The sequence below is a fragment of the Vidua chalybeata genome, chromosome 4 (genome assembly GCF_026979565.1).
Source record: "Vidua chalybeata isolate OUT-0048 chromosome 4, bVidCha1 merged haplotype, whole genome shotgun sequence".
In the NCBI taxonomy this organism is placed as follows: Eukaryota; Metazoa; Chordata; class Aves; order Passeriformes; family Viduidae; genus Vidua; species Vidua chalybeata.
In genome coordinates, this window is record NC_071533.1 from 1581708 (window position 1) to 1607777 (window position 26070).

General features: G+C 46.7%; 1 protein-coding gene across 1 annotated transcript in view; it reads right to left on the reverse strand.

Annotated features, from left to right (window-relative positions):
- FRAS1 (Fraser extracellular matrix complex subunit 1) overlaps nucleotides 1-26070 on the reverse strand; it is a 105470-nt gene that overhangs the window by 40088 nt on the left and 39312 nt on the right. The window contains exons 10-21 of the mRNA XM_053940472.1: nucleotides 23329-23418; nucleotides 22379-22526; nucleotides 20408-20551; nucleotides 19974-20108; nucleotides 15066-15209; nucleotides 13591-13731; nucleotides 13038-13178; nucleotides 12096-12269; nucleotides 10441-10581; nucleotides 9007-9150; nucleotides 3177-3329; nucleotides 1448-1594 (exon numbers count right to left, since the gene is read on the reverse strand). Coding sequence (XP_053796447.1) covers nucleotides 1448-1594; nucleotides 3177-3329; nucleotides 9007-9150; nucleotides 10441-10581; nucleotides 12096-12269; nucleotides 13038-13178; nucleotides 13591-13731; nucleotides 15066-15209; nucleotides 19974-20108; nucleotides 20408-20551; nucleotides 22379-22526; nucleotides 23329-23418 — 1702 coding nt within the window. The remainder of the gene's footprint in view (nucleotides 1-1447; nucleotides 1595-3176; nucleotides 3330-9006; nucleotides 9151-10440; nucleotides 10582-12095; nucleotides 12270-13037; nucleotides 13179-13590; nucleotides 13732-15065; nucleotides 15210-19973; nucleotides 20109-20407; nucleotides 20552-22378; nucleotides 22527-23328; nucleotides 23419-26070) is intronic.

The window sequence follows — 26070 nt, forward strand, 5'->3', positions numbered from 1 at the left end:
TGCTCCAAGGATTACAAACACTTCTTAAAAAGCCATTTGCAATAAGGAGATTAGAGTAGCTGAACTGGCTTGCAAAAAAAAAAAAAAAAAAAAAAAATCTATTTGCAGTTGAGCCCCTGAACCAATTTCAGGAAGGGTGCAGGCCTCAGGAACATTGCCAGTCTACCTTGATATGCTGAGGCAGGAGCTATCAACAGGAAAGCTTTCATTAGAAAGGGGCATGTTAATTAGCAAGGGAGATGTTCTGGTGCAGCAAGCAAGAAGAGAATCCCTACTGCAGGAGAAAACTGAGTATTTTGTTGAGCTTGTAGGAAACCAGCCAGAACTTTTTTTTTAATTCCTATTTTTTATTACTTTCTTTTTATTATTATTACTGAATGCCCTTTTTTTTTTTTTTTTTCCACAACAGAAGAATGGTACAAGTCCTTCCAGCTATTTCCTTGAACTTAAGTAAGGTGTCTGCATTTCTGCTGATCAGATGGAAATAATAGTTTCAGGAGAATCATCTATTTCAACAAAAGGCAAGTAAAGCTGACAACCACTTCAGTTTCCTCCTACAGGACCTCATCAGTGACAAAATTGGGTCTAGGTAGGATGACACTGATACCCAGACTCAGTGCAACAGAGATGTTCTATCATAACTTGTGAGAATTTAAATCAGGATAATGCAGGACTTCTAATCTGAGTGTTCAGGTTCACAGTGACCAAACCACTGCAGCATTCACTCATTTTTAGGTGTGTGTATTACAGTGGGACAATTCAAGCAGGGCTTTTCCCAGTTTTTTGCATCTTTGGGCCATACCATTTTGCATTTTGGAACATCGAGCCAAATAATTTATGAGAGGAATATCCCAGGGCCAGAGTGAACACAAAGTAATAAAGGAAAAGAGAGGCCCTGAGAGATTCACAAAGGATAGCAAGAGTAGGGTAAAACATAACCTAATAGCAGATCAGTCCCACCAGATCATTAGGATCAGCTCAGGTCTGTGTCTACCAAGCTGTACCCTGTTTCTCCTGGGGTTTCACATGAGGAGAAATGGACATCAATGCTACAGCTTCCATGGCATGTACTGGCAGGTAGTGCAGTGGGGAGGGGGTTTGCCTTAGTAAGGACTGATTAAAACTGGTCTCAACTTGCCAAGTTTTCATCAAGTCCAGAATCCATCACAGGGACACCTACACAAACGCTCCTGCAGATTTTTACAGCAGGACACAAAGCCTCTTGTCTTTTGAGGTCAATAACAAAACTGCAACTGTTTTGAAATTGCAACCCTGCTGTAGGCTCTGCTCCTGAGGCAACTCATCACCTCTGTCAACTCACATCACGTTTTTAGGCACTTGAAGCCTTTCTTTTCCAGACAACAGCCACAGTGAGCAAAGGAACAAGAAAAGACAGGTTGGTAACAGCACTGTGGAAAGGAGAGGAGGCTGGGGGAGAGGCACTCACGTCTGCAGGTCTGCCTGTCATCCCTGTAGTATCCCAGGGAGCAGAGCGGAGCACACGCGCCCGTGTGGGACAGAACCAGGCTGGCCTTGCAGGAGGAGCAGGACGAGGGACCTTCGCCAGTGCAGCTTTTACAGGAAGGGTGGCACCCTGCAGGGACAGCAAAAAACAGGGCTTCTGTTCAAGGAAAAGCAGGTCTCAGGGCAAGTTTCACAGGCTTCAGCAGAAGCACTCTCAGAGACTGAGAGCAGGGATGGTGAGCACCAAAAGTTCCTGCCAAGTGTAAGCCCTCAGTGGTGCACAGTGCCTCCGGCCCAAGAAAGGATCCTCTCCTTTCTTTCTCTTTTTACCCTCTTCTCTTCAGCCTTCCCTTCTTAAGAAAAACCCTTGCAGGATGTGGCCAGGACCTGTCTAACAGAGAAGAGTGAAAAAAGGGCCTGCACATACTTCCCTTTCATGCTTTCTCCCAGCTAGCTTCAGGTTAGATCCTCTTTGTCTATGCAGGAACGATCAGGTGCTTTTCTAACAGCTCCACGCTTCCCTGAAGATTCACATCCATCCCTTCAGTAGGAGTTGCACTGATGGAGACCAGATTATCTCCATGCACCCTCTCCCCACTTCCCTCATGACTTTTTGGGCTCATTTCTTAGTCTGACCAAAGAGATTTAAAGTATCACAGGGGCTGAGGCCAATGTACCCTATTACTTTCTCCAGAGAGGTTAGATACAAAATGATTAGTCTGTTTTACTTCTTGACAGGCCTTTACCTAAAGATTGATGCCATCATTACACCTATCATGATAGGTGGAAAATTAATCATGAGTGAGAGTGGGCAAAAGAATCAGAAGCAACCACACTGAGTTGTGCTGGGGATCTTAACAGGCAGAACAAAATGTCCTACAGGCTTTGACATAGTCTGAAAAATGCACAACTCCTTTTAAATCAAATCTTTAAACCAAAGGGAAGAAATGTTATCCCTAGGCTTTCATTTCCAGGAAGGCAAAACCTCTCTGTCTCTCTCAGGGGCCTTTCCAATCAAGTGACACAGAGTATGTTTCATAGCTCTGAGATCTCATTTGTCAAAAACAGGTAAACAAACACACAGCTCCCAGAATGGTGGAGAGAAGCTTTGAAATATTACCCACCCTAAACTAGATTAGGAAATGCCACTTCCTGCAAAAGGAGCATCTACACTGTGCTGAATTTCTGGTCTTGGTTCCTTTCTCTAAAACTAAAGTGCAATACCATTGCTCAGCTTTGAGCTTTACCATGTCCCTGCTAGGCACAGAACAAGAAAAGGAACCTGCTTCCTTCTAAGAGCCCAGGGAGTAGAAAGCAGCTCAGACAATGACTGGAATGTGAAACCACATCAACAACAAAAAGTGGAGGACGTGCAGGGGCACATTAGAAAATAAAATGTGGCCTGGTTGCTGCATCCATTGCACCAGCCTAAAAAGCTGAATTGACTTTCTGTTCTGGGACCTGCTACAAGCCATCACCTCCTGGGCCATTATTGCAGCAACACAAGCCTCAGTAACAGACCTTAATAAGGGTGATGTTCCACCTCAGGCTGCAAAACATCCTGAGAAACTCCTACCAGCATGAAAACCCAGTGCAGCGTCCTGCCAGGTGGACAAAGCTTCTCTCCTGGGCAGGAACCACTTCGTGGAAGTTGTCCCAAGGGTGCAGGCAGCTCTTTGCAGCTCCCCGAGGTGTCTGCAGGAGGCACTCACGTTTGCAGGCGCCGTGCTCGGCGTAGTGTCCCGGCGGGCAGTCCGGCAGGCAGCGATCCCCCAGGAGCAGGTGCCGGGCGTGCTGGCACTTCAGGCACACGCTGCCGCTGTCCCGCAGGTTGGCCACGCACTGCTGGCACAGGGGGTGGCAGTCTAGAGGCAACAAGGGACGCTGAGCACAGAGGGACAGCACAGAGCGTAGCTGAGAACTGCAGGAGGGCAGTAGGGATGGAACTTGGAGAGCAAATCCCGCTACCCGAAACTCCCGCCTCCGCCTCATCTTGTGCTCTTCCCGAGCACCACAAGGTTGTCACTTTCCCCCTGCATCCCTCCTGCCCCATTCAAGCATCCTCTTTGCCATCCTTAAGTGAGCTTGGGAAAGCTTTGCACAAAGGCAGCTTAAAGCCCTTTGCTTCCCAAGACCTTTCTCTGACTTTGAGTGCCTCTGCCTACAGGCTCCTCTTTAGCTCCGCTGGAGGCCTCAGGCACTCACCTCGCTCTGCTCCCACCATGGCAAAACGAGGAGCAGAACCTGTACAGCTGTATGACCTTCTCCTGTAGTTCCTGCTGCTCACATTTGCTCACACAAACGAGACATCCACACTCTGAAACAGCCACAGCAGCCTTCAAAGCCAGGCCAAGAGTGGCATCAGAGTGCCTCAAAACCTTTTCCTTTTTCCATTTTTCCCCAGCAGGACACAAGCTTGCGTCTCCTGACCTCTACCTGAACTTAGGTGCTTCACAAGGTTTGACAACAAGCCTTTTGTGTGCACAAAGGTGCAGTGTAAGGCAGCCTGGAAGCCAAATTAATCCTCATTATGGTAATCGAGAAAATTATAAAGGAAATGACGACTGTCTTGAAAGATATGTAACAATGAGGCTTGATTTGCCAGATTTCTGCTGCAGGTTCACCTTTCTGTCTTTTGTCTCGTGTGACAGCATTACTACAGATTGTCAGGCAATCTAGATTTACAAGCTGAACACAGGCTCACATGGGAGCCTGGAGGAGTTCTGCATCCATAGCTACAGGAGCCTGGCCCCAGCTGACATCTCCTGCATGTCACACACAGGTGATTCTCACCCCACACTGCTGCAGGAGCCCAGAAATTGATCCAGTCCTGACTGCAGGCAGGGATCCAAGCTTCTTACAGAGCTGCCCCCTTCACCTCCTGCTTTTGCAGGGTATAGAACCCATTGAGTTTGTGCCCCCTGCTCTCAGCCTTGGAGCTGGGAAATGACCAGCCAGAGTTGGGGTACAGAGGTGGAGTTCTTGGAGCCAGGAAGGATCACATGCAGCCCACCTCAGGGAGCAAGGATATGAGATCATCCCAAAGGCTCTGAGTACTTGTGATTTGTATGGGCTGGAGGTGGGGTGACGAGTTTTACGTACTTATACCCAATAAAAGAAACATAAATCCAACCAGTTTTTTGTACTTCCACATTTACCTGGTAATATGTTGACTCTCCTTACTGCTAAAATAATACTCCAGTTAAATCTCTTGCTGGAGCCACTGGTCTCTAATAAAGAGCTTTGGCAGGGTATAATGAGTGACAAATCTGCTCAAAAGGTTTCATAAACAGAGCATGAAGAGGAGGCTGAGAACATGTAGGGTATCCACACAGTCACTATCTACAGTAGAAAACCTAGATTTTCTGCTAAAATCTAAACTAACATTTAAAAATCCAAGTATCTACAAAACTCGGTGCTGCTGCAGCAGAGTTTGCTCTTCACAAGCCTCTATTTTCGCTCCTGTGAGTGGAAAGAGTTTTCTCAGTTACTGTTTTAGGATGAATCAGCCCCATCACTCTCTTGTTCCTTTGCAAGGCTGGAGATCAAAGCACACACAACACCAACAAAAAACCCAGGGCTGCCGCTCATGGTGAATTTCAGGGACATTGGGGAGTGAGAGAGAGAGCGAGGGAAGAACTGAAGGGCTTTGTTTAGGGAGAGATTATTTCACTTTTTCACAGCAGGCTCCCTTTGAAGCCAGTTCTAACAGAAGGGGGATGTTTTCCTTGTGCTTCTCAGTCACACCCCCCAGCCCTATTTGTCTCCTGCTTCTGCCTTCTCCCTGTCAATCCTGCCTCCAGCTCAGCCAGTGGGCACAGCCTGTGGGATTTGGGTTTTCTTGAGCCTTCACATCCCCAGCTGGCTGCAGGTCAGTACCACACAAGTTAGTTAATTCCCTTAGACCTCTTCCAGTATGCAAACTGGATTCTTAGGAATTCTGCTACCACTCTGCTTGTAGTCCCAATGCCTCCCTCCTCATCTTTCTGAGACTGCTGACTTTCCTCCCACTCGCCAAGAAAAATGTTCTCCTGCTCCCCTTCCAGCAGGCTCTGATTTCCTCCTTCTTCACCTCCATGCAAAAACAACCCCCATCACCTTCCCTATCACAGATCTTCCTATAAAGCTGCTTCCATTGCAAAGTAGAATGGAAATACTTACATGGATTTCCAGAGTTACTTGACTTCCACAGCCTCTTAAGCTTTCTCTTAGCAAATAAAGCAAGAAAATGGTGCCCTTCCTATACAGAAATTATCTGTTACAGATTGTTCTAAGATAAAAGAGGGTTTTGGGGAGACAAAACCATGTCTGAAGTGTTTGTGAATGCTCACAAAGGAAACCAGTGGCATTTCTGCCTCTCAGCACCACCACTTGCTAAGCATATATTGTTTAAACACATCACCCCTCTTAAGGGCTCTCCAGGAAAGTATTTCCTGATGCAAGTTTTGTGCTGTGCTCGAAGGTAAGACCTGAGGTTTACAACAGAGCACGACTTAAAATCAGCACTGCAAACACCACACACTTCATCGGCACCTCAACGTGCAAAAAAGTCTCTGGTCTTACAGTAATTCCAGAAAGCACGTCAGTGTGGTTGGTTTAAAAGGCTATGCAACACTGACCAGGATTTTTGGCTTGTTTTGGTTGTTGGAATGTTTTTCTTGTCTCTCTTTTCCAAGACCTGAGAGGGAACCTGTCACTGAAACAAGCCAAGAGAATTTCTGGTGAAGTGCAACCACGTTTGCAGGGATCTTCCTGCTCTGTGAGAGCTTCCCCAGGCAGTGTGAGGTGAGAGATCCAGCTGGAAGGTTCCTGGCACAAAGGAGCCCAGACCAAAGCAGGGAAAGGATTTTCCCTCCACTGGCAGCTCAGCTGCTGGTCCTGTAGGAGGCTGCATGCCAGTGAGTGAGTGGAGCTAAGCCCCTCTTGCTCCAGCTCTCCGTGGTGATATCAATGTCTCTCTAAACAGACAGCAACAGCTCATCACTTTTACAAGGAACTGAGTATATGTCTCGTTGTCAGTGTGTCCCTTCTGGAGTTTTAAGAGCAAGGCAGCAAAGCTTCTTACAGGCCCCCTCCTGAGCGAGCTCTTCTGGTTTAGCTTTGAACATTTTCCCAATTGCACACAGCCTAAGAAAGCAAGGGCCTGTGGAACACAGGGACTGGGAGATCCCTTGCAGCTGGAGTTAAGACCAGACTACAGGGGATTCCCATCAGTTGGTGTTCACAGTTTCCTTCCACACCAGCCCCTAACTGCCCTTCCATGCGGTCAGGAAAAGATCAACAGAGAAGCTTCCAGATCAACAGGGAAACTTCAGATCAGAAAAGCGAGGGCAGGACAAGGCTTTCAGCAGCGGTTGGGGTTTTTAGAGTGGTGATTGCAAAGTTTCCTGAAGCTGAAGCTGAGCTGGACTAGAGGGAGAGGGAAATCACAGAGTGTTTTCAAACTGTGAAAACAAACACCACAGAAGCTGTGAGACACAACAGGGGATGGCTCAAGTCTCAAGCACATTCCTGTACATTTGGACTATACAATAAAATTAATCAATTGAGCACTCTCAGGGAAGAACTGGCACAAATTCTGTGTGCCCAAAACAGAGCTCAGAGACTCATTGATTTTCTGAAAGTTGAGGACATTTTATCTTCCTTCTGCTTAAATGTGAAGTGCTTATTTGATTAACTGCTGAAAACAAGACCTTTTTTTTTCCCTATTAACAAGGCAAATGTTCCAATCCTCATTCAGGTAACATGCACAATAACATCATTAATTCCCAGGCAATGGTTTGGAGTGACAGTTGCTTTTCTCCAGCCTCTGTGAAAGATTTCCCCCTCCAGGTCCATAAAGTATGGCAGGTGACTGTGATGCACAGCAGGCCCTATAAGCCATAACACAATTCTGCCTGCAGGGTCGGGAATTAAAGATAAATGGGAAGATAATTGTAAAAATATATTGCTTTGGGAGGCGAAGGAAAAAAGCTTTGTTAGATTCTGATGTAAATCATATCTTATGAGAGTGTCAGGAGTTTTAATGTTCTCTTTTATGGGACAGCTGCTCTTTAACTGATAATTAATAACTTGCAAGGGCAAATTCAGCATTTCAATCAGAGCTGAATGAGAAGAACGAGTGAAACTTAACAACCTGGATGTGGAGCCCTTTACCTCCAGGAGAACTGGCCACAAACATGCTTTGCTTAAACACCACACATAAATTTAGCACAAAGAGCAACACGCTTCAGACTGCAGATCTGGGGCCAAAGCACAACTTTTTTGTCAAGGTGAAAAACCTCAGTTATGTTCCTCTGCAAGACTTCTAACAGCTTCAGTGGGACAAAGAAACATCTGGACACTGAGGGTTCCCATGCCACGAAGAATGCCCTCCACACTGCTTCCAGCTCCTGTGAGATTCCAGTTCCTGTGGCAGCTCCCTGATCACTGGGATTTGGGAGCAGGAGAACTGGTCCGTGACACCAAGCAAAGGGATAATCAAAGAATAAACCCTCCTCAGAAAGAGTCCTGACTGGTGATAAATGGTACTAAGGTTTTCCCAACACAATTCACAGGGGAAGGCCACTTTTCCATGGCACTTCTTTCACAGGAAGCACAATGCAAATTAATGGGGAAGTAAGGTGGAAGAAATACAGGGTACAGAGCTCTGAGGTGCCAGGACATTACTGAGTACCACTGTATCCCCTGAAATTGTACAGGACAGAGACACCTCTTTACACTGAAATGCTGAATTATTTCCAGTTTGTACTCATCTGACTCTATCTTGATTCCCCAACCCAAATTCCTAAGGAGCTGTACAGTACTTTCAGGATATTTTCCTACTCCTCACACACTTTCTTTCCCTGCTCTTTTTGTCTCTGCAGACAAAACAATCACTGTTGTTTAAAAGGGAGATGAAGAAATGCTTCATAGAATTAAGCTGTGGAGAGCAAAGAAACAAGTCTTTCATTAAAGAACGTCCAGGACATAGATGTTTGGCAAAGAAAAGGCTCTGTGAAGGGAAATCATATTAAACTGAGAACAATAGCCTCTCGATGGATATATTTATTACTTCTAATGCATTTTTCCCTTTTCTTAGGATTCCTTATCTCATTTGGAACTGTTCAGCCTGGATTAAGCCTCACACACCGTAGCTTTTTTTGATAAAGAAAAAAAAATGGCTTGATAAAGCTCAGAAATAGTTGGAGCAGTTCCCAGGATAGGTTTATACGTGTCTGTGTGATGGATTAAAAGCGATTTTTCTTTTTAAACAGATAAATGCAATCAGTGGTTTCAGATGATGGGCTTAAGTGCAGGCACTGAGCACCCACACAGCACAACCCCCATCCAGAAATGCTATCACCTCCCAAAAATGCACACAGCAACGCTTGCTGTGCCAGCTTTTCTTTAGGGCCCCATAAACTACTTCTCTGGATCCCAAATTGTAACCTAGCTCCTTTTCCTGAAGCTCTGAGCAGGACCCAAGCAGCGTTCCTGGCAGTGTGAAGCAGCAGTTCAATGGCACAGTCAGCTCATCCCCCAGCAGCTCCCCTTACTCACCCACACAGTAGCCCACCAGGTTGAGGTACTGCTCCTCCTTGCAGCCTGTCCTGCACTTCCCACCATCCAGAGTGGCATGGGGGTGGCAGGTTGAGCATTCCCAAGCAGAGGGGCCGTGGCATGTCTTGCAGGATGGATGGCAGGCTGAGGGAGAAAATCAACACTCCTGGTTATGCTCCTGGCTCACACTCTCCCCCTCCCTCCCCAAAAAACCAGCTCCCACCATCATCTACTCCTACAAAACATGGGCAGAAGATGGTCTAATGGCACCAGGGACTGGGGGGTTGTGGTTTGGAAGGCTCTTACATACTCATTTTGAAGAAACAAGATGAGGAATGGGTTGCCAGTTTAAGAAATGTGATTTGTTCCCTGCATTAATCAAGGTATAGATCTAGACACAATATAAAAGAGACAGAGAGATTTGCCCTGTTATTCCTCCCTCCAGCATATGCTTGTGCATATAAAAAAACAGAGTGGGATGCACAGGGGAGATAAATTAAACTTCTCTTGGGACTGTATGAACACCATTGTGGAGCTTGATATGCATGAGAGGAAAACTGGGGAATGGTTTCTCCAGCAAGCCCTCCCAAACAGAAACCTCTGAAGCAGGAATGCCCTGCCAGCTCATTAGCCACTTCTGCCTGCCAAAACTCAACAAAGACATGGCAGAGAAAGTGGCTTGAGAGAGCTCAAAAATATTTCATGGGCTGCTTTTGTATCCTTCCAGCTTTAATGACAGATGTCTGATTCCCATGCTGCAGATCTGAGGTAGATAAAAATACTACAGCTACCAGTCAGGAAAAAAAAATTCTTAAAAACTACTTTCAAAGCTCTTTAGGAATAAAAGGACACAGCTTGCAAGATGCCACTTTCCTGACACTGAAATTTTGTTTCTAAGACATTTTTATAAGCCTGAAACCACGTAAAGCAGCACTCAGCAGTTACCTCAGCTCTAAGGTGGCAGTGCACACCTCAGAACTGATGAATCTTTACAATGGCCTGCCAAATAAATCTATTTATAGAGTTGTTCCTTGGCTGAATAAATTGAATAAATAGAGCAATGGGCTTTTTAGGAAAGGTTTTTCTCTCTAAATCTGAGGCTTTTCCTAATAAAAGCATTTTATTTCTCAGCACTGTCCATTAAGGAGTTTTTTTTCCACAGCACACAAGCTAGGAACACCATCCTGAAATCAAGCACAGAATATCTTCAGGGAAACAGTGCCAAGGAGCAAAACTGAGCGTAATTTATGATTCCAAGTGCCCATTTCTCTCCCATTAGGAGGAGATTCCATTCCCTGAAATTGGACTATCCTATTCTCCCCTGATAATACTTAAACAGCTCCATAGAAATCAGGCAGCATCTCTAATTACACTGGGAAATGCACCCCGGGGCATGGAATGAGATGCAGCGGGGCAAGCTGCAGGTGCACTCACGGGAGCAGTGGTCCCTGTGGCTGAAGAGCCCCTCGGGACACGAGGGGAGGCACCTGCCCTCCAGCAGCACGTGAGGAGCCGGGCAAGCCGTGCAGTCCTGGGAAGAATTCCCCACGCAGCCTGCACAGGAGGAGTGGCACTCTGCAGCAAAGGGGAAGACAACAACGCACAGAAAGCCACATTAATTCTGGCTTATTTCGCTCGTTACTGCCTCAAAATGTGGCCAGATTGCTTTCTTCTCAAGGATGACAGGAAGGTATTTTTCCTTTAGAGGATCCTCTGCTTGTGAGAGGTAGGAAGCAGTGCAAAGTAGAGAGCAGTTCCTGGAGATAAGGAGCAAGCAGAGACAGCTGCATGGTTAATATTTCTTTGCACCCACGCAGTTCATTACTGAAATGCAAAGCTGCCCAGCACCATGTGATGCTGTTGTCCTCCCTGGAAGAGCTCCGGGGTTCTGCAAATTTACCAGCTGCTGAAGTCACCTTCTGGCATCACCCTGCAGTTACTCCAGGCAGGAGTCACTGCACAGTTATCATCATCCATTCTGGAGCAAACACCCACAGAGGTGGACTGGCCACCTGAAACAAACGCTCATCACAAGGATGGCCCAGCAAGAAGGAGGAGTGTAGTTAAAAACTGCACTTCCTTCCTGGCACTGGCCCTAAACCAAACCATCTTCAGCTAAGCCATCTGATTAAATAAACACATAAACTCACTAGCCAAAAACCTCATACTTATTGGAGTGGCTGGAGGCCACAGGTTCCACTGTGTGAGTTGAACGCAGACCTCTGGACTCTGGGGAGATAAGACACAGAGCTGGACAGAGGAAATGGAATGAAATAAAGTAATTTAGACAACTACCCATAGCTGGCAGCCAGGGAGATCTTTAAGGTCCCTTCCAACCCAGGCCATTCTATGACTCTACAAAACCAGCATTTTGCCCTACATAAAAACGTGGTTCTGTTCTGTGCAATGTCGTGGGTTTGCTTTTCAAAGCACCGGCTATAAAATAAAAATAACTGGATTTTAAATTATGTCCACTTTTAAAAGATAGTTTTTTTCCCAACAGGAAGAAATAGCCACCAGTAGTGTGGTTAACATTGTTATTACTACTATTTTACTTCAGTCACCATCTCTCTGACTGGTAGGAAACCACATATATTCAAACATCACAGTGCCCACTTTTCCAAGCTCTAGCCTTCATGGAACTGCTTCCTAGTTGGTATTTCAGGAGCAGGGATGGCAGGTGTGCTGCAGGGCATGTAGCAGAAGAGCTTCCTCAAAAGAAAAGACTGCTGTGGGATGTCTTGACCTGCTCCAAGGGCTAAGAAGGAGAAAGCTCAGTCTTTTTTGAAAAGGATTTAAGGGTTGATCCTGCTTCAAAGTACGTCAGTGCTAAAAATCACGTACTCAGCTTCAATGGGAAGGAGCTGAGCTTGAACACAGGCATTTAAAAACAAAGTACCTGAGTCTTTCAGCCATGAGTCTTACGTAGATTACATTTTCCCTCAAAAGCACTAGGATATGCCATTTTGAAAGTTACAGAGTTCAAACGCTCATGGCAGTCACGAGGCAAGCACAAGGCTGCACAAATCAAATGTGGTACAAGCTCCCCCAAACACCCAAAACCCAGGGCTCTGAACAGCTCATCTCACCTCTGCAGACTCCTGTGCTATCCACATGGAAATGGGATGGGCAGAAGGGGAGGCAAAGGCCTTGGAGAGCTCCTTCCCCGGGCGGGTGAGGCTGCAGGACATCCTCGGGCGCCTGGCACCGCAGGCACTGCGCGGCCCCCGGGCCAGCACAGGAGCGGCAGGACGGGTGGCAACCTGGGCACAGGGGGAGAGAGCCATCAGAGCCACAGCTTTCCCAGGGAGAAGGACAAGGGACAGCCTTCTAGAGACCCAACAAACAAGACCCAACAGCATCTGGTCCTGCTCTCTACAAAAGAGCAGGGATTTTAGAAAAATTCTTTGACATCGTTCCTCCCGCCCCCAAGGAGCGGCTCTTTTCCCAAGTAAAGCTGGTGAACAAATAAAAAAACTGCAGCCCTGTGCCACAGGCAGCCAATTCTCCTTTAATTTCTGGAGCTGCAAAGGTGAGCTCAATCTCATTAGGAGGGACAGCAAGAAATGACAGAAGAAAAGCCCTTTGTGTGAAGGGCTCACACGAAGCAGAAATTTACCTTTCTAATTTTCGCTTTTCCCACTGCTGCAAAGATGACCTCAGCCTTTGCAAATCTGCCAGATGTGTGTGGAATTTCATACCATGAATATGTGGAATTTCATATGAGGTATATGTGGAATTTCATACCAGGTGTATGTGGAATTTCACCCACCTCTTAACTCGTGCTGAGAAAAACCTGGGAGCAGTGTACATTTATTTCATCAGTGTGCACAGAGAAGGACAAAAAAAGTCCCAGAAATCACTAAATCCTGGAGGTGTGAAAGTATGAGGGAAACTTCACTTTTTCTCAAAGCAGAAAACAATCAGCAGGAAAGGCAGGAATTAAGCATTGACTGGTTCAGCATAGGATAAAGGAAAAACAACACCTGGTTTACAGCAGCTGGGGAAGTTTTCCCAGGCACGGAGCTTACCCTTGCAGATGTTGTGATCCTGGTAAAAGCCCTCTCCGCAGCTCTCCAGGCACTGGCCCTGGCGCAGTGCCAGAGGGAAGGAACAGGAGGTGCAGTGAGTGGCCAGAGGTCCCTCGCACGTGGAGCACGAAGCGTGACAAGCTGATAGAGAAACAGAGCACACAGAGCTGAACCATCCCATTTTTACTCCTTCAGAGTGGTGTTGCTGACTACAGCCTTCTCCAGCTGTAGAAAACTCCCAGCTGGAATGAGACTCAGCTAGGTGAACTAATGAGTGCAGAAGTTCCCATGTATTAATAAGTACTACCAGTAATAACTCCCGCTCACACGATGTTTTGAATGTGTAGCTCAGCATGTTTGGCAAGGAAAAGAGGTCATTTGAAACAATCCATCACAAGTGAACCAAAGAACACAACAATTAAAAAAATCCCTGTCCCCCCCCTCCCATTTCTGTGCTCTCAAAACTCCCTCCCCACGTCTGGGGAAGAGCAGACAACACGAGGAGGGTGCCCTGAGAGCCTAGGAAAGGGTCATGCAAAAAAACCCCTCTTACCTGTGCACCTTCCGCTGCCGCTCGGGAAATGTCCGTGTGGGCACTGAGGGAGGCACTTCCCCTGGTGCAGCAGCTTCCCTGCAGCACAGCTCACACACCTGGCTGCCTCTGGAGAGCACCTCTCACAGAACTGGCCACAAGCTGCCATGAGAACAGCTCATTAATGACAGGCACTCAATTAGGGAAGAACAGCAGAGCCATCAACCCCTCCCCTTGAATGGAAACCACCCCATAAATTTTTACACGGCAGTGTACAGCAAGCAGCAGTTACCAGACTGTTCAGGAAGGAAGGGGGGAAAAGGTGATTTCAAAGAATGGTTATCTCCCCCCTCCCCCTTTTCTTCTAAGTGGGAAAATGAAGCTAAAATCAAGCATGATAATTTTTCTTATCAATTCTGGTGGTGCATATTATCCCAGGCAATCAGCTCTGAGCTGAACTGACCTGTTGTCCAAGAGCACCATGGAACTCTGGCTTCCCTAAGGCAATACGCTGCTGGATATTTAGAAGAGTCAAACATTTTGCTTAACCAAATTCTGTTTCTTTTCACTAGACAAAGCAGCTCTCCAGCTGGGTATCAAAATGCATGGTTTTTGCTAGGAGGTGAAAGGTCTGACTCTCAGAGGTTTCAAGGAACAGCTATGGGGTTTCGAGAAACCACTGGCAGTAAAAATTCCAAACTTAAGTTAAATTTCCTTTTCAGCTTAAATTATTTTCAGTTATTAGATTTCAAGCCTGCACACTTAAAACATAGGTGAATAAAGCTGCCTGGTACAGACACTGACCAAAATGAAGGGGAACGTGGTCATCCAGCATAAGCACAAATAGCAACAATTTTGCCACCAGGTTCCAGCTTTTAAGCTCTCTCTAGCGAGCTGTGGCCCAGACACACCTGTGTGAGCTGCACACCTGAAGCCCAACAAGCCCTGACTGACCATGGATAGTCCTCCCAAGCAGCTAGAGGTGGCTGCCAACAGCAATCCAGGCTAGACTGGAATGCATGTGGTGAGATTCCTTATTTGAGATTTTTTTTCCCCCTTCCGGATCTGTTTGACTTAGGTCTTTTAATTCCCTCTAGCCACCTCTTCTCCCTTTTTCCCAGCAAACCTTCCCAGTTCCCAAGGCACATCTGCTGTGCAGGTATTATAATACTGTGATGCTGAATTATAATTAAATTTACAGAAACCTGCTGGCAAAGGCCATTTTTTCTTTCCGCAGACAAATGGATTTGTCAAGCCCTCAGAAACAGCCCAGCTTTTCAAGCTGCTCGGCGAGGAAAAAACCCTCAAACCTTTCAGCATCTGATTAGTGTAAATGAATTAATAATCTCACAAACAAACAGCAGCTTCCCTCATTCCCTATGAATGCTCAGGGCGCAGCTGGCTTGTCAGACATGAATCAAGTCCCAGCTGCTGCACGGCGAAATGAAATATTGATTCCTGCTCTTGTGCAGAGCATTCCTCTCACAGGTATTTACCAGTGCAGACGCCATCCCTTGGGTAGAACCCCTGGCCACAGCTGGCCAGGCAGAGCCCAGCTTGGAGCACGTAGGATGGGTCCTTGCAGGACAGGCAGTGGTTCTCAGCAGCTCCCCAGCACGAGGAGCAGGACTCGTGACAGGCTGCAGGGGAGAAAAGTGTAGGATTAGCCAACAAGCCGCTTCCAACCAGCTCTCGACAGCAAAGGGGCTGCACCGCTGCGCTTCTTCGCAGCTTTGCTCAGGCTTTCACTGCTACAGAAGATGAAAAATAACAAACACAACCCGCTGCTGCTCTTAGGTTGGAATCTTTCATCCAAGCCATGCCGGCAGGACAAATTCCAGCTGTGTTTTGCATGTGGAATGTGGCAGCAGCACAGACCAGAGCAGTTACTGTAGTTACTGTAGCTGTTATCAGCCCAGGAGGAGTGTTGGGAACACTGTAAAGTCCCTGGAGCAAAAAGGGAACTAGGAAGAAATCCCATCACAGGCTACTTAAAACCCACATCCTGCTGACAGTAACCCAGCTCCAGGCACAAACACAGAACTGTGCTGCAGGGCTGCAATCAAGGTTTGGCAGAACGAAAAAAAAGCCAGGCTGCTTCTAGAAACAACTCCTCTTGTCCTTCCAGGTGCAGAAGGAACTGACTTATCAGGAACCCTCACATGCTCAGCCTGAGTAATTCCTGGGGAAAATATGGGACACAGACTCCTATCAAATCCTGTGCTACCAGCGTTGCAGGAACGGTGCAAATTACAGTTCTTATAGCTGTCAAGGGTTTTTTTGGTTTTTTTTTTTTTCTTTCAATTACACCCAAATAAGTTCCAAAGATGTTCTTCAGTTCATTATTTCACAATAAGGCAGGTATATGCTTGTGCTCCCAGTCTGTGGCAGGTGGGAGAAAAGGGAACTTCTTGTTGTTTACCCTGCCAACACGTCTGAAGTTGCAGCCACCCAAGAAAAACTCATCTGTGAGCAGCATCAGAGCAATGCAGGAACCTGCAGGCACAGCAGCAGCTCATCCACAGAACTGACAGCACATTATACATGAGTCATACGGCACAGAGGGGCATAACACCCCATCCCAGGAGACTTCCCTGCTGCCCAAGGCAGGGAAGAGCTATCAGCTCCATCTCACACACAGGGAACTGAACAGCTGGGGTTAGAACAGGGAGTCTTCAGGGGGCAAGACACAGGACATTGGAGCTCATGCCCAGTACATGGTCCTTGGGCGTTCTGGATGCTCCTTCTCCACACTTCCACCTTGGTCTGTTTTCCCTTTTTTTGTCTTGATTAGCTGTTTGCTCTCCCCCTTCTCACCCTCCTGCATGTTCTTTCCCTCCACCTCTTTTCCAATCATTCCAGAATGCTGTGGCTCCTCTGGTTGCTGAACACCCCAATGTGAGAGGTGTCTCAAAAGGACCCTGCCTGGGCATCCTCTACTGGATAGGATCTTCCCCTCACAATCCCAACACAACAAACACCAACCATCCCATCCCAAGGGAGAGCTTCTGCACAGTTTCCTGCTCCAGTCAATAATTTCCCTTGCTGATAAAAAAAAACTGTATTTCATTCCAGCTTGGATGATTTCTCAGGGCACGTCTACACTCAAAATTTAACAGCAGAGTATGAGTTCATGCTGTAAATTTCTAAGCAGTGAAATGTCCTCGCTTCACCTTCCAACCTGACTGTGTTGCTCCTCTCTGAGCTCACTCTAACTTTCAATGTGTTTTTGAAAGAGAGGGTGCCAGGACTCGGATCCTTTAATTGCAGACTTCCCACAGCACAGCTGGGACCCCTGCCTGTTCACCTGCCTCAGTATGTCAGCACATCTGAACATTCCCAGTCATTTGCAAAGTTCTCAATTCCTCCCTAGAGGTGCAGCTCCTTTCCAAGAGACGCTTTTCCTGCTGGCAGCCTGACTGTGTTTTTAAACAGCTACCAGTTGGCTCTTGCTGGCCCTTGGCAAAGCCCTGTGAGGGGATGAGGCCCTGGCACAGGCTGCCCAGAGAAGCTGTGGCTGCCCCATCCCTGGAAGTATTTAAGACCAGATTGGATGGAGCTCTGAGCAACCCGGGATAGTGGAAAGTGTCCACAGCAGAGGAGTTGGAACACGATAATCTTTACAGTCTCTTCCAACTCAAACCATTCTGTGATTCCCTGATTCTGTGATTACACACCCTGACTCCAGAATCCCTGGCTCCTTCAGCACTGGATCATTGCCAGGCTCAGCAGCTGCTCCTCACCCAAACAGCCAGTCACCAGCTCCACAGAAAGAACAGGGGGAAAATGGAAGCATTCCATGAGCCACTGTCAGCTCAAACATCTTTGCCTGCAGCAACCAAGTGGCTGTGTGAAAATAAATCAACAGAAGTGACTGCACGGCCAGGAAGCTGACTCCACCCCCCGTGGCTATTTCCAGTTGGGATTTGTAGGGGCTCTTTTGCAGCTCACCAAACTTCTGCAAACACCTGAAACCCTCCCAGGTCTGAACACAGCAGGAGGACAATGCCAGTGGTATCCCAGTAAAAACACAGAAGGCACTGCTGGGCTTTGGGGTCCCATGGATCTGTGCCACCCCTGCCCTGCACTCTTCCCTGGGAGCTGGGCAAGCTCAGCTCAGCTGTGCTCAGCCCTGGATCCTGGAGGATCCTCCACAGCCCAGGGACAGCAGGGAAGAGCAACACGTAGGGAGCAGGAATCCAAGTGCTTTGCTCCAGAGCGAGCCCCATCTGTTTAGTGTCAAGTTACACACTTCAACATTCGCATTTTGGAGATGAAAGCAGGAACACTCCAGTTCTGCCTGGGCTTTTGAATAATCCTGAACACATAAATAATTTAGTTAGAAAAATGCAGTGAGAGCATTGAACACTGCAAGTCCTTCGAGCCCTTCCATTCTACCACACAGACATAGTTTATTTTTGCTTCCCTTTGCTTTGCCTTTGGTGGGGGAGTTCTGTTTCTGCCAAGGGAGAGCCCACCACTCTGCCTGACACAAACTCAACCATGAACTTTAAATCCACTGCTACATAACTGAACTTATTACCTTTTATTCTCACTTTTACTTTCTCTTAATGATTTTAATTCTTCACAAAAGCAAGTGGAGGGATGGGGGCAGGAAACAACCCTGGTGTAGGATTCAAATAGGGCAGAGATCAAACAACTGTAATCAAAAATTCAAAAGAGACTCAATTAAACCAGCTGTTGTAAAACAGGAACAAAAGGAAAGGCTAATTCACTTGCTTTTCCACAACGCAGACAACAGTGTTCCAACAAGAGGGTAGAGCAAGAAACCTGGTATTAAGTCTCTTTCAAGTCCAAAGCAAATTCCTCAAGAGGGAGTTTACTGGAACTACAGCAATTAACACAGTCTAGTTCATCCTTTCTGTGATTTTGGAACATGCTTATTGTAGATGTTAAAACCATTATGAGGAAAATCTTTTGGAGCAGTCTGAGGCCCGTCTCGACAATCTGATCAGAGATTTGCAGAAATAAAAGAGGATACAAGGAAAAGAGTGAATGGCCATGAATTACGGACCGCATCTGGCACGTAAGACTTTCTCTACTGGTTTGACTTTATGCAGAAAATGCAGCCAGGCAGAACTAAAGCAAATTGGTTTAATTCCCTTGAGGAAAGAGGAACAAATTTTCCCAGCAACATTCAGCCACAAGCATGCGTGACTGCAAATTTGGATGGAGTGCACAACCAGTAATCTACAAACCAGCAATAAAACGAAACATTAGCCTTTCCCTACCCCTTCAGCAGTGCACGGGCACTGCCAATTAAAACACCACGAGCAGGTGGAAAGGAAATGATAAAATAAAACCAAATGAAGTAGAAGATTATTTGATACTTAAGCCTACAAATTCTTTTGGACTGGGTCTCTCTTGTCTGTTTATACATCCGCAATGGTGCCCTGGGCTGTAGCGGCCGCTGGAGGACAGAGGTTTTTCAGACTTTCAAAACCTGAAACAAGTGGTCAGCTCTTTAAGGGAAGCCACTTCAGAAGAGGAAGCTGGACTTACCATCTAAAGTGCTTTGCCCTGAAATGTGCCAAAAGCCCTCAGCCTGTATTGAATTCTGAGCAGGAGGGTTAGTTCCAAAGAAATTAAAGTGATGGCTCAGAAGTTAAGTGCTTGTTCCACCCCCCTGCTGAATCAGAGCTGCAGAAATAATTAGAAGCCTTCTAAAAAGGCCAACATTAAGATGAGAAAAATGTTAATCTTAGAGAAAACAATTAAACTGCCATGATGAAAAAGCAGCTGCTTTACAGTTTGGGAAGAGTTTAAAGTATTTCAAAGGAGCAGGGGAAGCTCATAAAAGCACTGTCATAGTTCCATCAAAGAGAAAGCTAACTTTCCAATCTTACTCTCAGTCTTTCCAACTGCTAAGATAAAGGATTTAGACACATCTCAGTGTTTTACAGAATTACCAATTTACTTTGTAAAAATGCTTCCTGAGAGCAGCGAGCTCAGTGCACTTCCAGGAAGAGCGCACAGTATGGATCGAATGAATGGCAAAACAAAGCAGGAAACTTCCCCAAAAAATATTTCCTGAGTCCTATCAACCCCTCACCCCTCCGAGCAATTTCCTGTACACCTCAAAGTACCATATGCTGAAAGGTCTGGCATGAGCAGGCACAGGCAGTCTGCACTGAAGTCCAAGAATCGCACAACAGAACTGATCCACTGAGGAACAGTCACGAATATTTCCCCAAGCAGTGATCAGTGTTATCCTGTATGACTTGGTTCCTCTGTTAGCTCACTCCTTCCTTTACCCTAGGGTGAACATTAACACCTATGCCAACAGCAGATGCCTCAAGAGAGAGGGTTCTCACAGCCCAGGTAAAGTTCTGCCTGCTGCTTTGCCATCACAGAGGACTGCAGCCCCTTTTGCTTCGAGGTACCTGTGCAGAGGAGCTGATCCTGGACGTAGCCCTCCCCACAGGAAGGCACACACTGCCCGTCCTTCAGCAGCAGGGGTGCCTGGCACGAGGAGCACTCAAATCCGTTGGTGCAGGCTGAGCAGGTTTCATTGCAGGCTTCCAGGAGAAAGAAGAGAGAAGAAAAATCAATCCCAAATCTGTGATGCAGAAAGACCACCCCCCCCCAACTCTGACAAAATGAGACGACTTTGCCTCATTTTATCTCAAGAGTTCAAGAATTTGTATCTGCTTCCACCTGAAACCTCCCAAAGTCTCAGGGTTACAACACAGCACGTGCCTCGATGCTTTTCCAGCCAAAGCCCGGCAATCTCTTTAGGATGACCCCATGGGATCCCACAGCCAAAAGTGCAGCATGCAGCAGAGAAGGAGGAGGTCTAACCCTTTGCAGAACTTACCTAAGCAAGCCCCCCCATGCTGGTAGAAGCCCCGTTCACACATCTCCACGCAGCGCCCGTCCTGCAGCCGCTTCCTGGGGTCCCGGCAGGAGTCACAGTGATCAGAGGCCTGGGAGCAGCTCACACAGTCTGGGTGGCACTCACCTGGCACAGGGGCAACACACAGAGCAGCGTTGGCAGCCAGGAAGGAGCAAAACAAAGCCACTCCAAAACCAAAGTGAAATTCACCATTTGTTTCCCTGGGTGGTGCAAGGTGTGTTAGCTTTGGAGTGGGTTTTTACATACTAGATTATATCAAAGAGGCTAAATGTTTTATTGCTCTATTCAGTAGGTGAGAAGCCATTATATAGACTCAGATTTTCAAGGCAATTGATTAAAAGGGGTATTCACTGTCCACGTGGTTTCTCAGCAGTGAAAATTTTAAGTCACCGGGAATCAACGGCCCGAAGCAACCTGAATTTGAGATTCCTAAAGCCAAACCCTGCAGTAAGTCACGACTCTGTGCCCATGCCAGGTCAGAGCACAGCTGGCAGACTGCTCCCCCTCCAGAAAAACCTTGATGCCACAGCACCACAGAAGGACTTCCTGGCCACAGGTACATGGAGAGATACAGAACAGAACAATTTTTCTCTAGCTACAAAAAAAAAGCCTCTCTGCTCCCAGCCAAGTGTTCTCAGTGAAGCTCCAAGCTGCAAGTTCCCAATGAGAGGGAATATTTGCTGGTTTTAACATAAATACAGCAATGCCCAGGGTATTTTTTGCTTTCCCCTGGCTGAAAAGGTGTGGGTTCTCTCTGCCAGCTTCCCCCCAGCACATCTCTGAGAAGCAGCAATCAATTTTTGCTGGCTTTATGGAAGCAGATGCAGCAGGGGCTGGTGTTCTGGGCTCACAGATCGAACTGCTGCAGGCTGCACTTTGCATTTGTTTCTCATCCCCCACCACTGCAAGACAGAAAAAAAACACAGAGGGAAAAGAGCAGGTTTGGGTAAGTTACCATTCAGGACACAGAAGTGCAGGCTTGGCTCTAGATGTCCAATTCCATGACTCCAAAGCCTGGATTTTTCCAAATGCTACCATGATGGAAGCTAAATGATCACTGTTTCAAGGATAACCAGCAGACAGAGGCAATTCTTGATAAGGAGAAGGGAGAGGTGCTGAGAATACTGTTTCATCTATCCCTTCCTCAGCAGTCTGTGCAGATGCTGTTCCCTCTCAAAAATCCAATTCCATCAGAACTTTCCAAACCCTGTTTTCCTCACTTTTCTTTCTGCAGTGCTTTGCATTTCCATTTGCATGCAGCAAATAACAAGCTTTAAAACAAGAAGATGGCAAATGTGCCCAGGCACTCCAGCACAATTAAACTATGAAGCTATTTTCTTTTTTACTGAGATAAAGCATTAACTGGAGCACCCTGATAAAACCAAAGTTATGTGACTGCAACAAGAAGAGCTACCAAAAAGAATGAGCAACCCAAAGCTAAAGCCTCCCAATCACAAAATGTAAATCCAGGGGAATGACAATATGCTGGAGAAAAAGGAATTTATAGGCAAAGTTACCATATAAGCCAAGGCTATGCTAGTCTTTACAAACAATTATTAACTGGCAGCCAATCAGCCTCAGGTGAGCTTGTGGTATTAACAGTGTATGCACATTCCTTCTTCTTCCCACTCCCAAGTAATAATCAGAAGCCCATAAACTTCAAAACTCATGCTGGGATTCAGAAAGAAGCAGTGGAAGAAAAAAGGAAAAACACTTCTAAAACACCAGCCCTGAGGAGAAACTCTTAGGCCAAATGAAAGCTGTCATTTAAACCAGGGGAAGTCACTGGGAGCCTCAAACTTATCTAAGAACTAAATTGTAGGGCAACGGGTTAATCAGCAACTGAAAACGAGGGACGAGATAAGATTGGTGCAGGGGGAGCGAAGGCTGCGGGGATTCCAGAAGAAGGCAAGGGTTGCCCTGGCTCAGTACCTGGCTGGCAGCGTGGGCAGCAGTCCCCCTTGGCCTCCCGAGGCCGGCTGCCCGGCGGGCAGGGCGGGCAGGAGCGCTGGAAGCAGGTCACCGCCGCGTCCCGGCACTCGCATTCCCGGCACGGCCCTTCTGCCCAGGTCTGCCCGTTCTGCAGGAGAAACACGGCTTCAGAAAGCCTCGGCACCGAGCGGGTTTGCCAGAGAGGAGATCTCCGGGTGAAACAGCACAGAAGAGACACAGCAGGCGTTTTAAATGCTCGCAAAGCTTTCCTGCTAGTTCCTCTCTCAGAAAGCACCAACTGGAAAAAAACTCACACCTCAGCGTTTTACCTCACCTGGGGCAGAGAAAGGGATCTGAGCAAAGAAAGGCTCAGCATCTAAAAAAATAGCCCCACACAATAATAAATTTCCCATTTCCCACATGTGTTGGCAAAGAGCAGCTATCAGCTCCAGCCCTCATGTGTGAGGGCAATGACAAGCCCACTACTGGAATATTTAAACCGAGATAATCAGTGTTCCCTTTCTCTTTAACTTCACAGGGAAGTTCCTTGAAAATATTGATAATGGGCTCCTGTTGCAGTAAAGATTAGAATCAGTGGGATACATTGGCAGAAAGCTACACACTGCCCCAGCTCTGTAGCTTCTATTTGATGGGATTAAAATCAACTATCTTTATGAAATGTGCAGGAAACCTCTGAGTAGGGATATTAAATATTAAAGGGAAATGATTGAGCTGCACAGAGGAGACCAAGGAAAACTGAAATTCTGCAGCAGATGCACACAAGTGTTTCTGCAAACTGCAAAAGCAATCTGCAGACTATATTAATGGATTATTTTTCTGCCACACTTGCAAATAATATCCTGCTCAGAACCAGAGGGGGAGAGCCGCCCCCTGCAAACCTTTGTGAGCAGAACTCACTATTCCCTGCTGCAAAGTACAAGGATACTCACAGCTTTGGCATGTTCTTTGTAAACACAGTCACTATGGCTGGACATACATTCAGGACAGCACTTCCCCTCTAAGTGAATTAATTCTTCACCCTGTGAAGAAGAGAAAGGTTGCAGCAATTCCAACGGAATCAACGTCGCCAAAACCACTGTGGAATGCCGAGGCAGAACAGCTCTTGCCCTGGAATGCAATCTCCAATATCTAATTTCACCCTACCTTCTCCCTATCCCAATTCATCTCTGTAGGTATAGTTTGGAAAACGTGCTTGGCAAATGTTGCAGCTGCAGAACAAACCTCAGGAAAGGCCTCGGAATTCAGCGATAAGGCCATTACCTCATCCCCAAATCCCGCAGAGAAATACTCCCCCTTTTTACCGTGGCTCCCTAGGATTTCACAGGACCAACCTCAGGACTTCAAGGCACAGAGGCTTACCTTCATTTTCAATGTTCTACTTATACTTCCCCAAGAGAATTTCAAAGCACATGCTCTATTTATCCCAGATGGAAAAAGCCTGTTCTTTGTCACAACTGTACAGCTCTGCAGATTCCATTTAAATAACTTCAGTTTGAAGATAAGAATTTAGCAGCAGGAGAAAGGAATAAAGTGCCCCAATTCACCACAACTCTTTGTGCCCAAGTGGAAGCTGAATATTTAGAAAAAAAGAGAGATTTTTTTTCCTAGGTAACCAGGACACAGCTCACAAGAAACAGCTTCGGTTTCCAAGATTACCAGTAAGTTTTTCTCATTTATGCCAATCGGGTGTCTGTTCCAGGATAATTTTCCCTGTGCCATAGTGGCACACTCAGTTTCTGTGAGGGACACAGAGAGGGTAGCAGCAGCACTGGTCATTGTTAGGGTCACCAAGGGAGAGCACCTAAGCCAGGCCACACTCTGGCATCCCTGGTGCATTCCTGAGCAGGGGAACAGAGAAGGAACCACCTGGTTCCTAGTCACCGAGGACCACACACGGCCTAAATCTCTCCCTGCTGCTTTCTATACATTTCTGCTCTTCAATTACTCCAAAATGCCTTTGGCAAGGTTTGGATCTCATATCACTGCTGTGTACTGTAAACTCTGCCATCCCCACCCACATCCATAAACACAGGCTATAGGAAAACTGGGAGCAGCTATCCGTGGAACACGGCTTGCTTAGCCCCCAAAAAATGCAGCCACGCTGCTCTGCCAAGGCTCAGAAAAGGGAGAGGCTGTGGGAGATAACTTGTGGCTTTGCTGCAGAGAGATTGATCACATTCCAGGTGGAGAACATGCTCGCAGCCTGCTGAAAATGGCTTTTTGAGGATTAGGTCAGAATCACCACGGACATTTTGCTGGATGAGTTTGTTTGAAAGGGTTTGGAGCTAAACCTCTTGCAGTTCCTATCTGTGGCCTCATTACACTTCCAGTAGGAGGATGTGACTAGGAAATTAATAGTGCCTTATGAAGAGAGAAAATCCAAGCGCTCACATCGGTTCTGATTTATTGAGGCAGGTGCCTAAATAAACAGACTGCAACCTCAGAAGGAAAATACAGAGGAAAAAGAAAACATGGCATTTGCTTTCTGAGTAAATGTTTTCTTGTAATTAATTAATGCACACCTTGCACTGCTGAGGCAAACTAGGACTGAACATGACTTGAGGGGTTTTGAACCCTACACGTTAACATCTCCAGCTATTATCCTGGAAGACACCCCTGGCTTTTCTGAATAGTGGATTTTTTTTTTTTTTTTTGTCAGTACCCAAGATGTGAGCATGAATATTAACTAATCTTCCCCACTGAGCCATGACAGCACGCCATCGTCATTAGTGTAAATGATCCAATTTACAGCCAGGAGCACGCAGGCAGCTCGCTCAAACAGCTGCAAGTGCACGAGATTTTATGGCAACCACGACTTTTCATCCAGCAAAATCTCTCTGTGCAGTTTCAGGTCAGGTGATCAGCACCACGGCAGGGGTGACTTTGGGTCCCACACTCTGGGCATTTTGGCTGTTTCAAGGGCAAAGCCACAGGTGAGCGTCCACTTTTATGCCTTGATGCACCCTTTTGTGAACCATTTGGGAGTGCACGTGTGGATTTTCACTCCTTCGAACACTCATTAAAACAAGCTAATCCAGTGAAACCATTAGGTCTGGGTTTTGGCTGGACCTCAGACACACCACAAGGCTGCTGCTGCTGCTCAAGATTTAGCACACACAGGTAGGGTCACCAGAAAAGCATCACCACTGAGGCAGAAAATGCAGGAGGCCACAATTCTTTCCCTTTTCCTCACTGACACTGTGGAGTAGTAAGTACAAAACAGGTAAGAGCCCACCTGTTGGAACAAATCATAGAATCACAGTAAGGCTTGGGTTGGAAGGGACAAGTGGCCTTGAACACTTCCAGGCATGGGGCAGCCACAGCTTCTGTGGGCAACCACCCTCACAGGGAAGAATTTGTTCCCAATATTCAGTTTAAACCTACTTTCTGTCAGTGTGAAGCCATTCCCTCTTATCGTGTCACTCCAGACCCTTGTAAAAAGTCTCTCCATCTTTCTTGGAGCCCCTCAGGTACTGGAAGGCCACAATTAGGTCACCCCAAAGCCTTCACTTCTCCAGGATGACCAACCCAAATCCCCTCAGCCCGTGCAGTGACAAACAACACAGAAGTCTTATCCCACTGCAAAAAAAGCCAATTCCAAGCATATTTGTACGTGTGTGAGTGAAGCATTCAACCCTATCTAATGCATTTTGCACATCCACTGCAGAGCA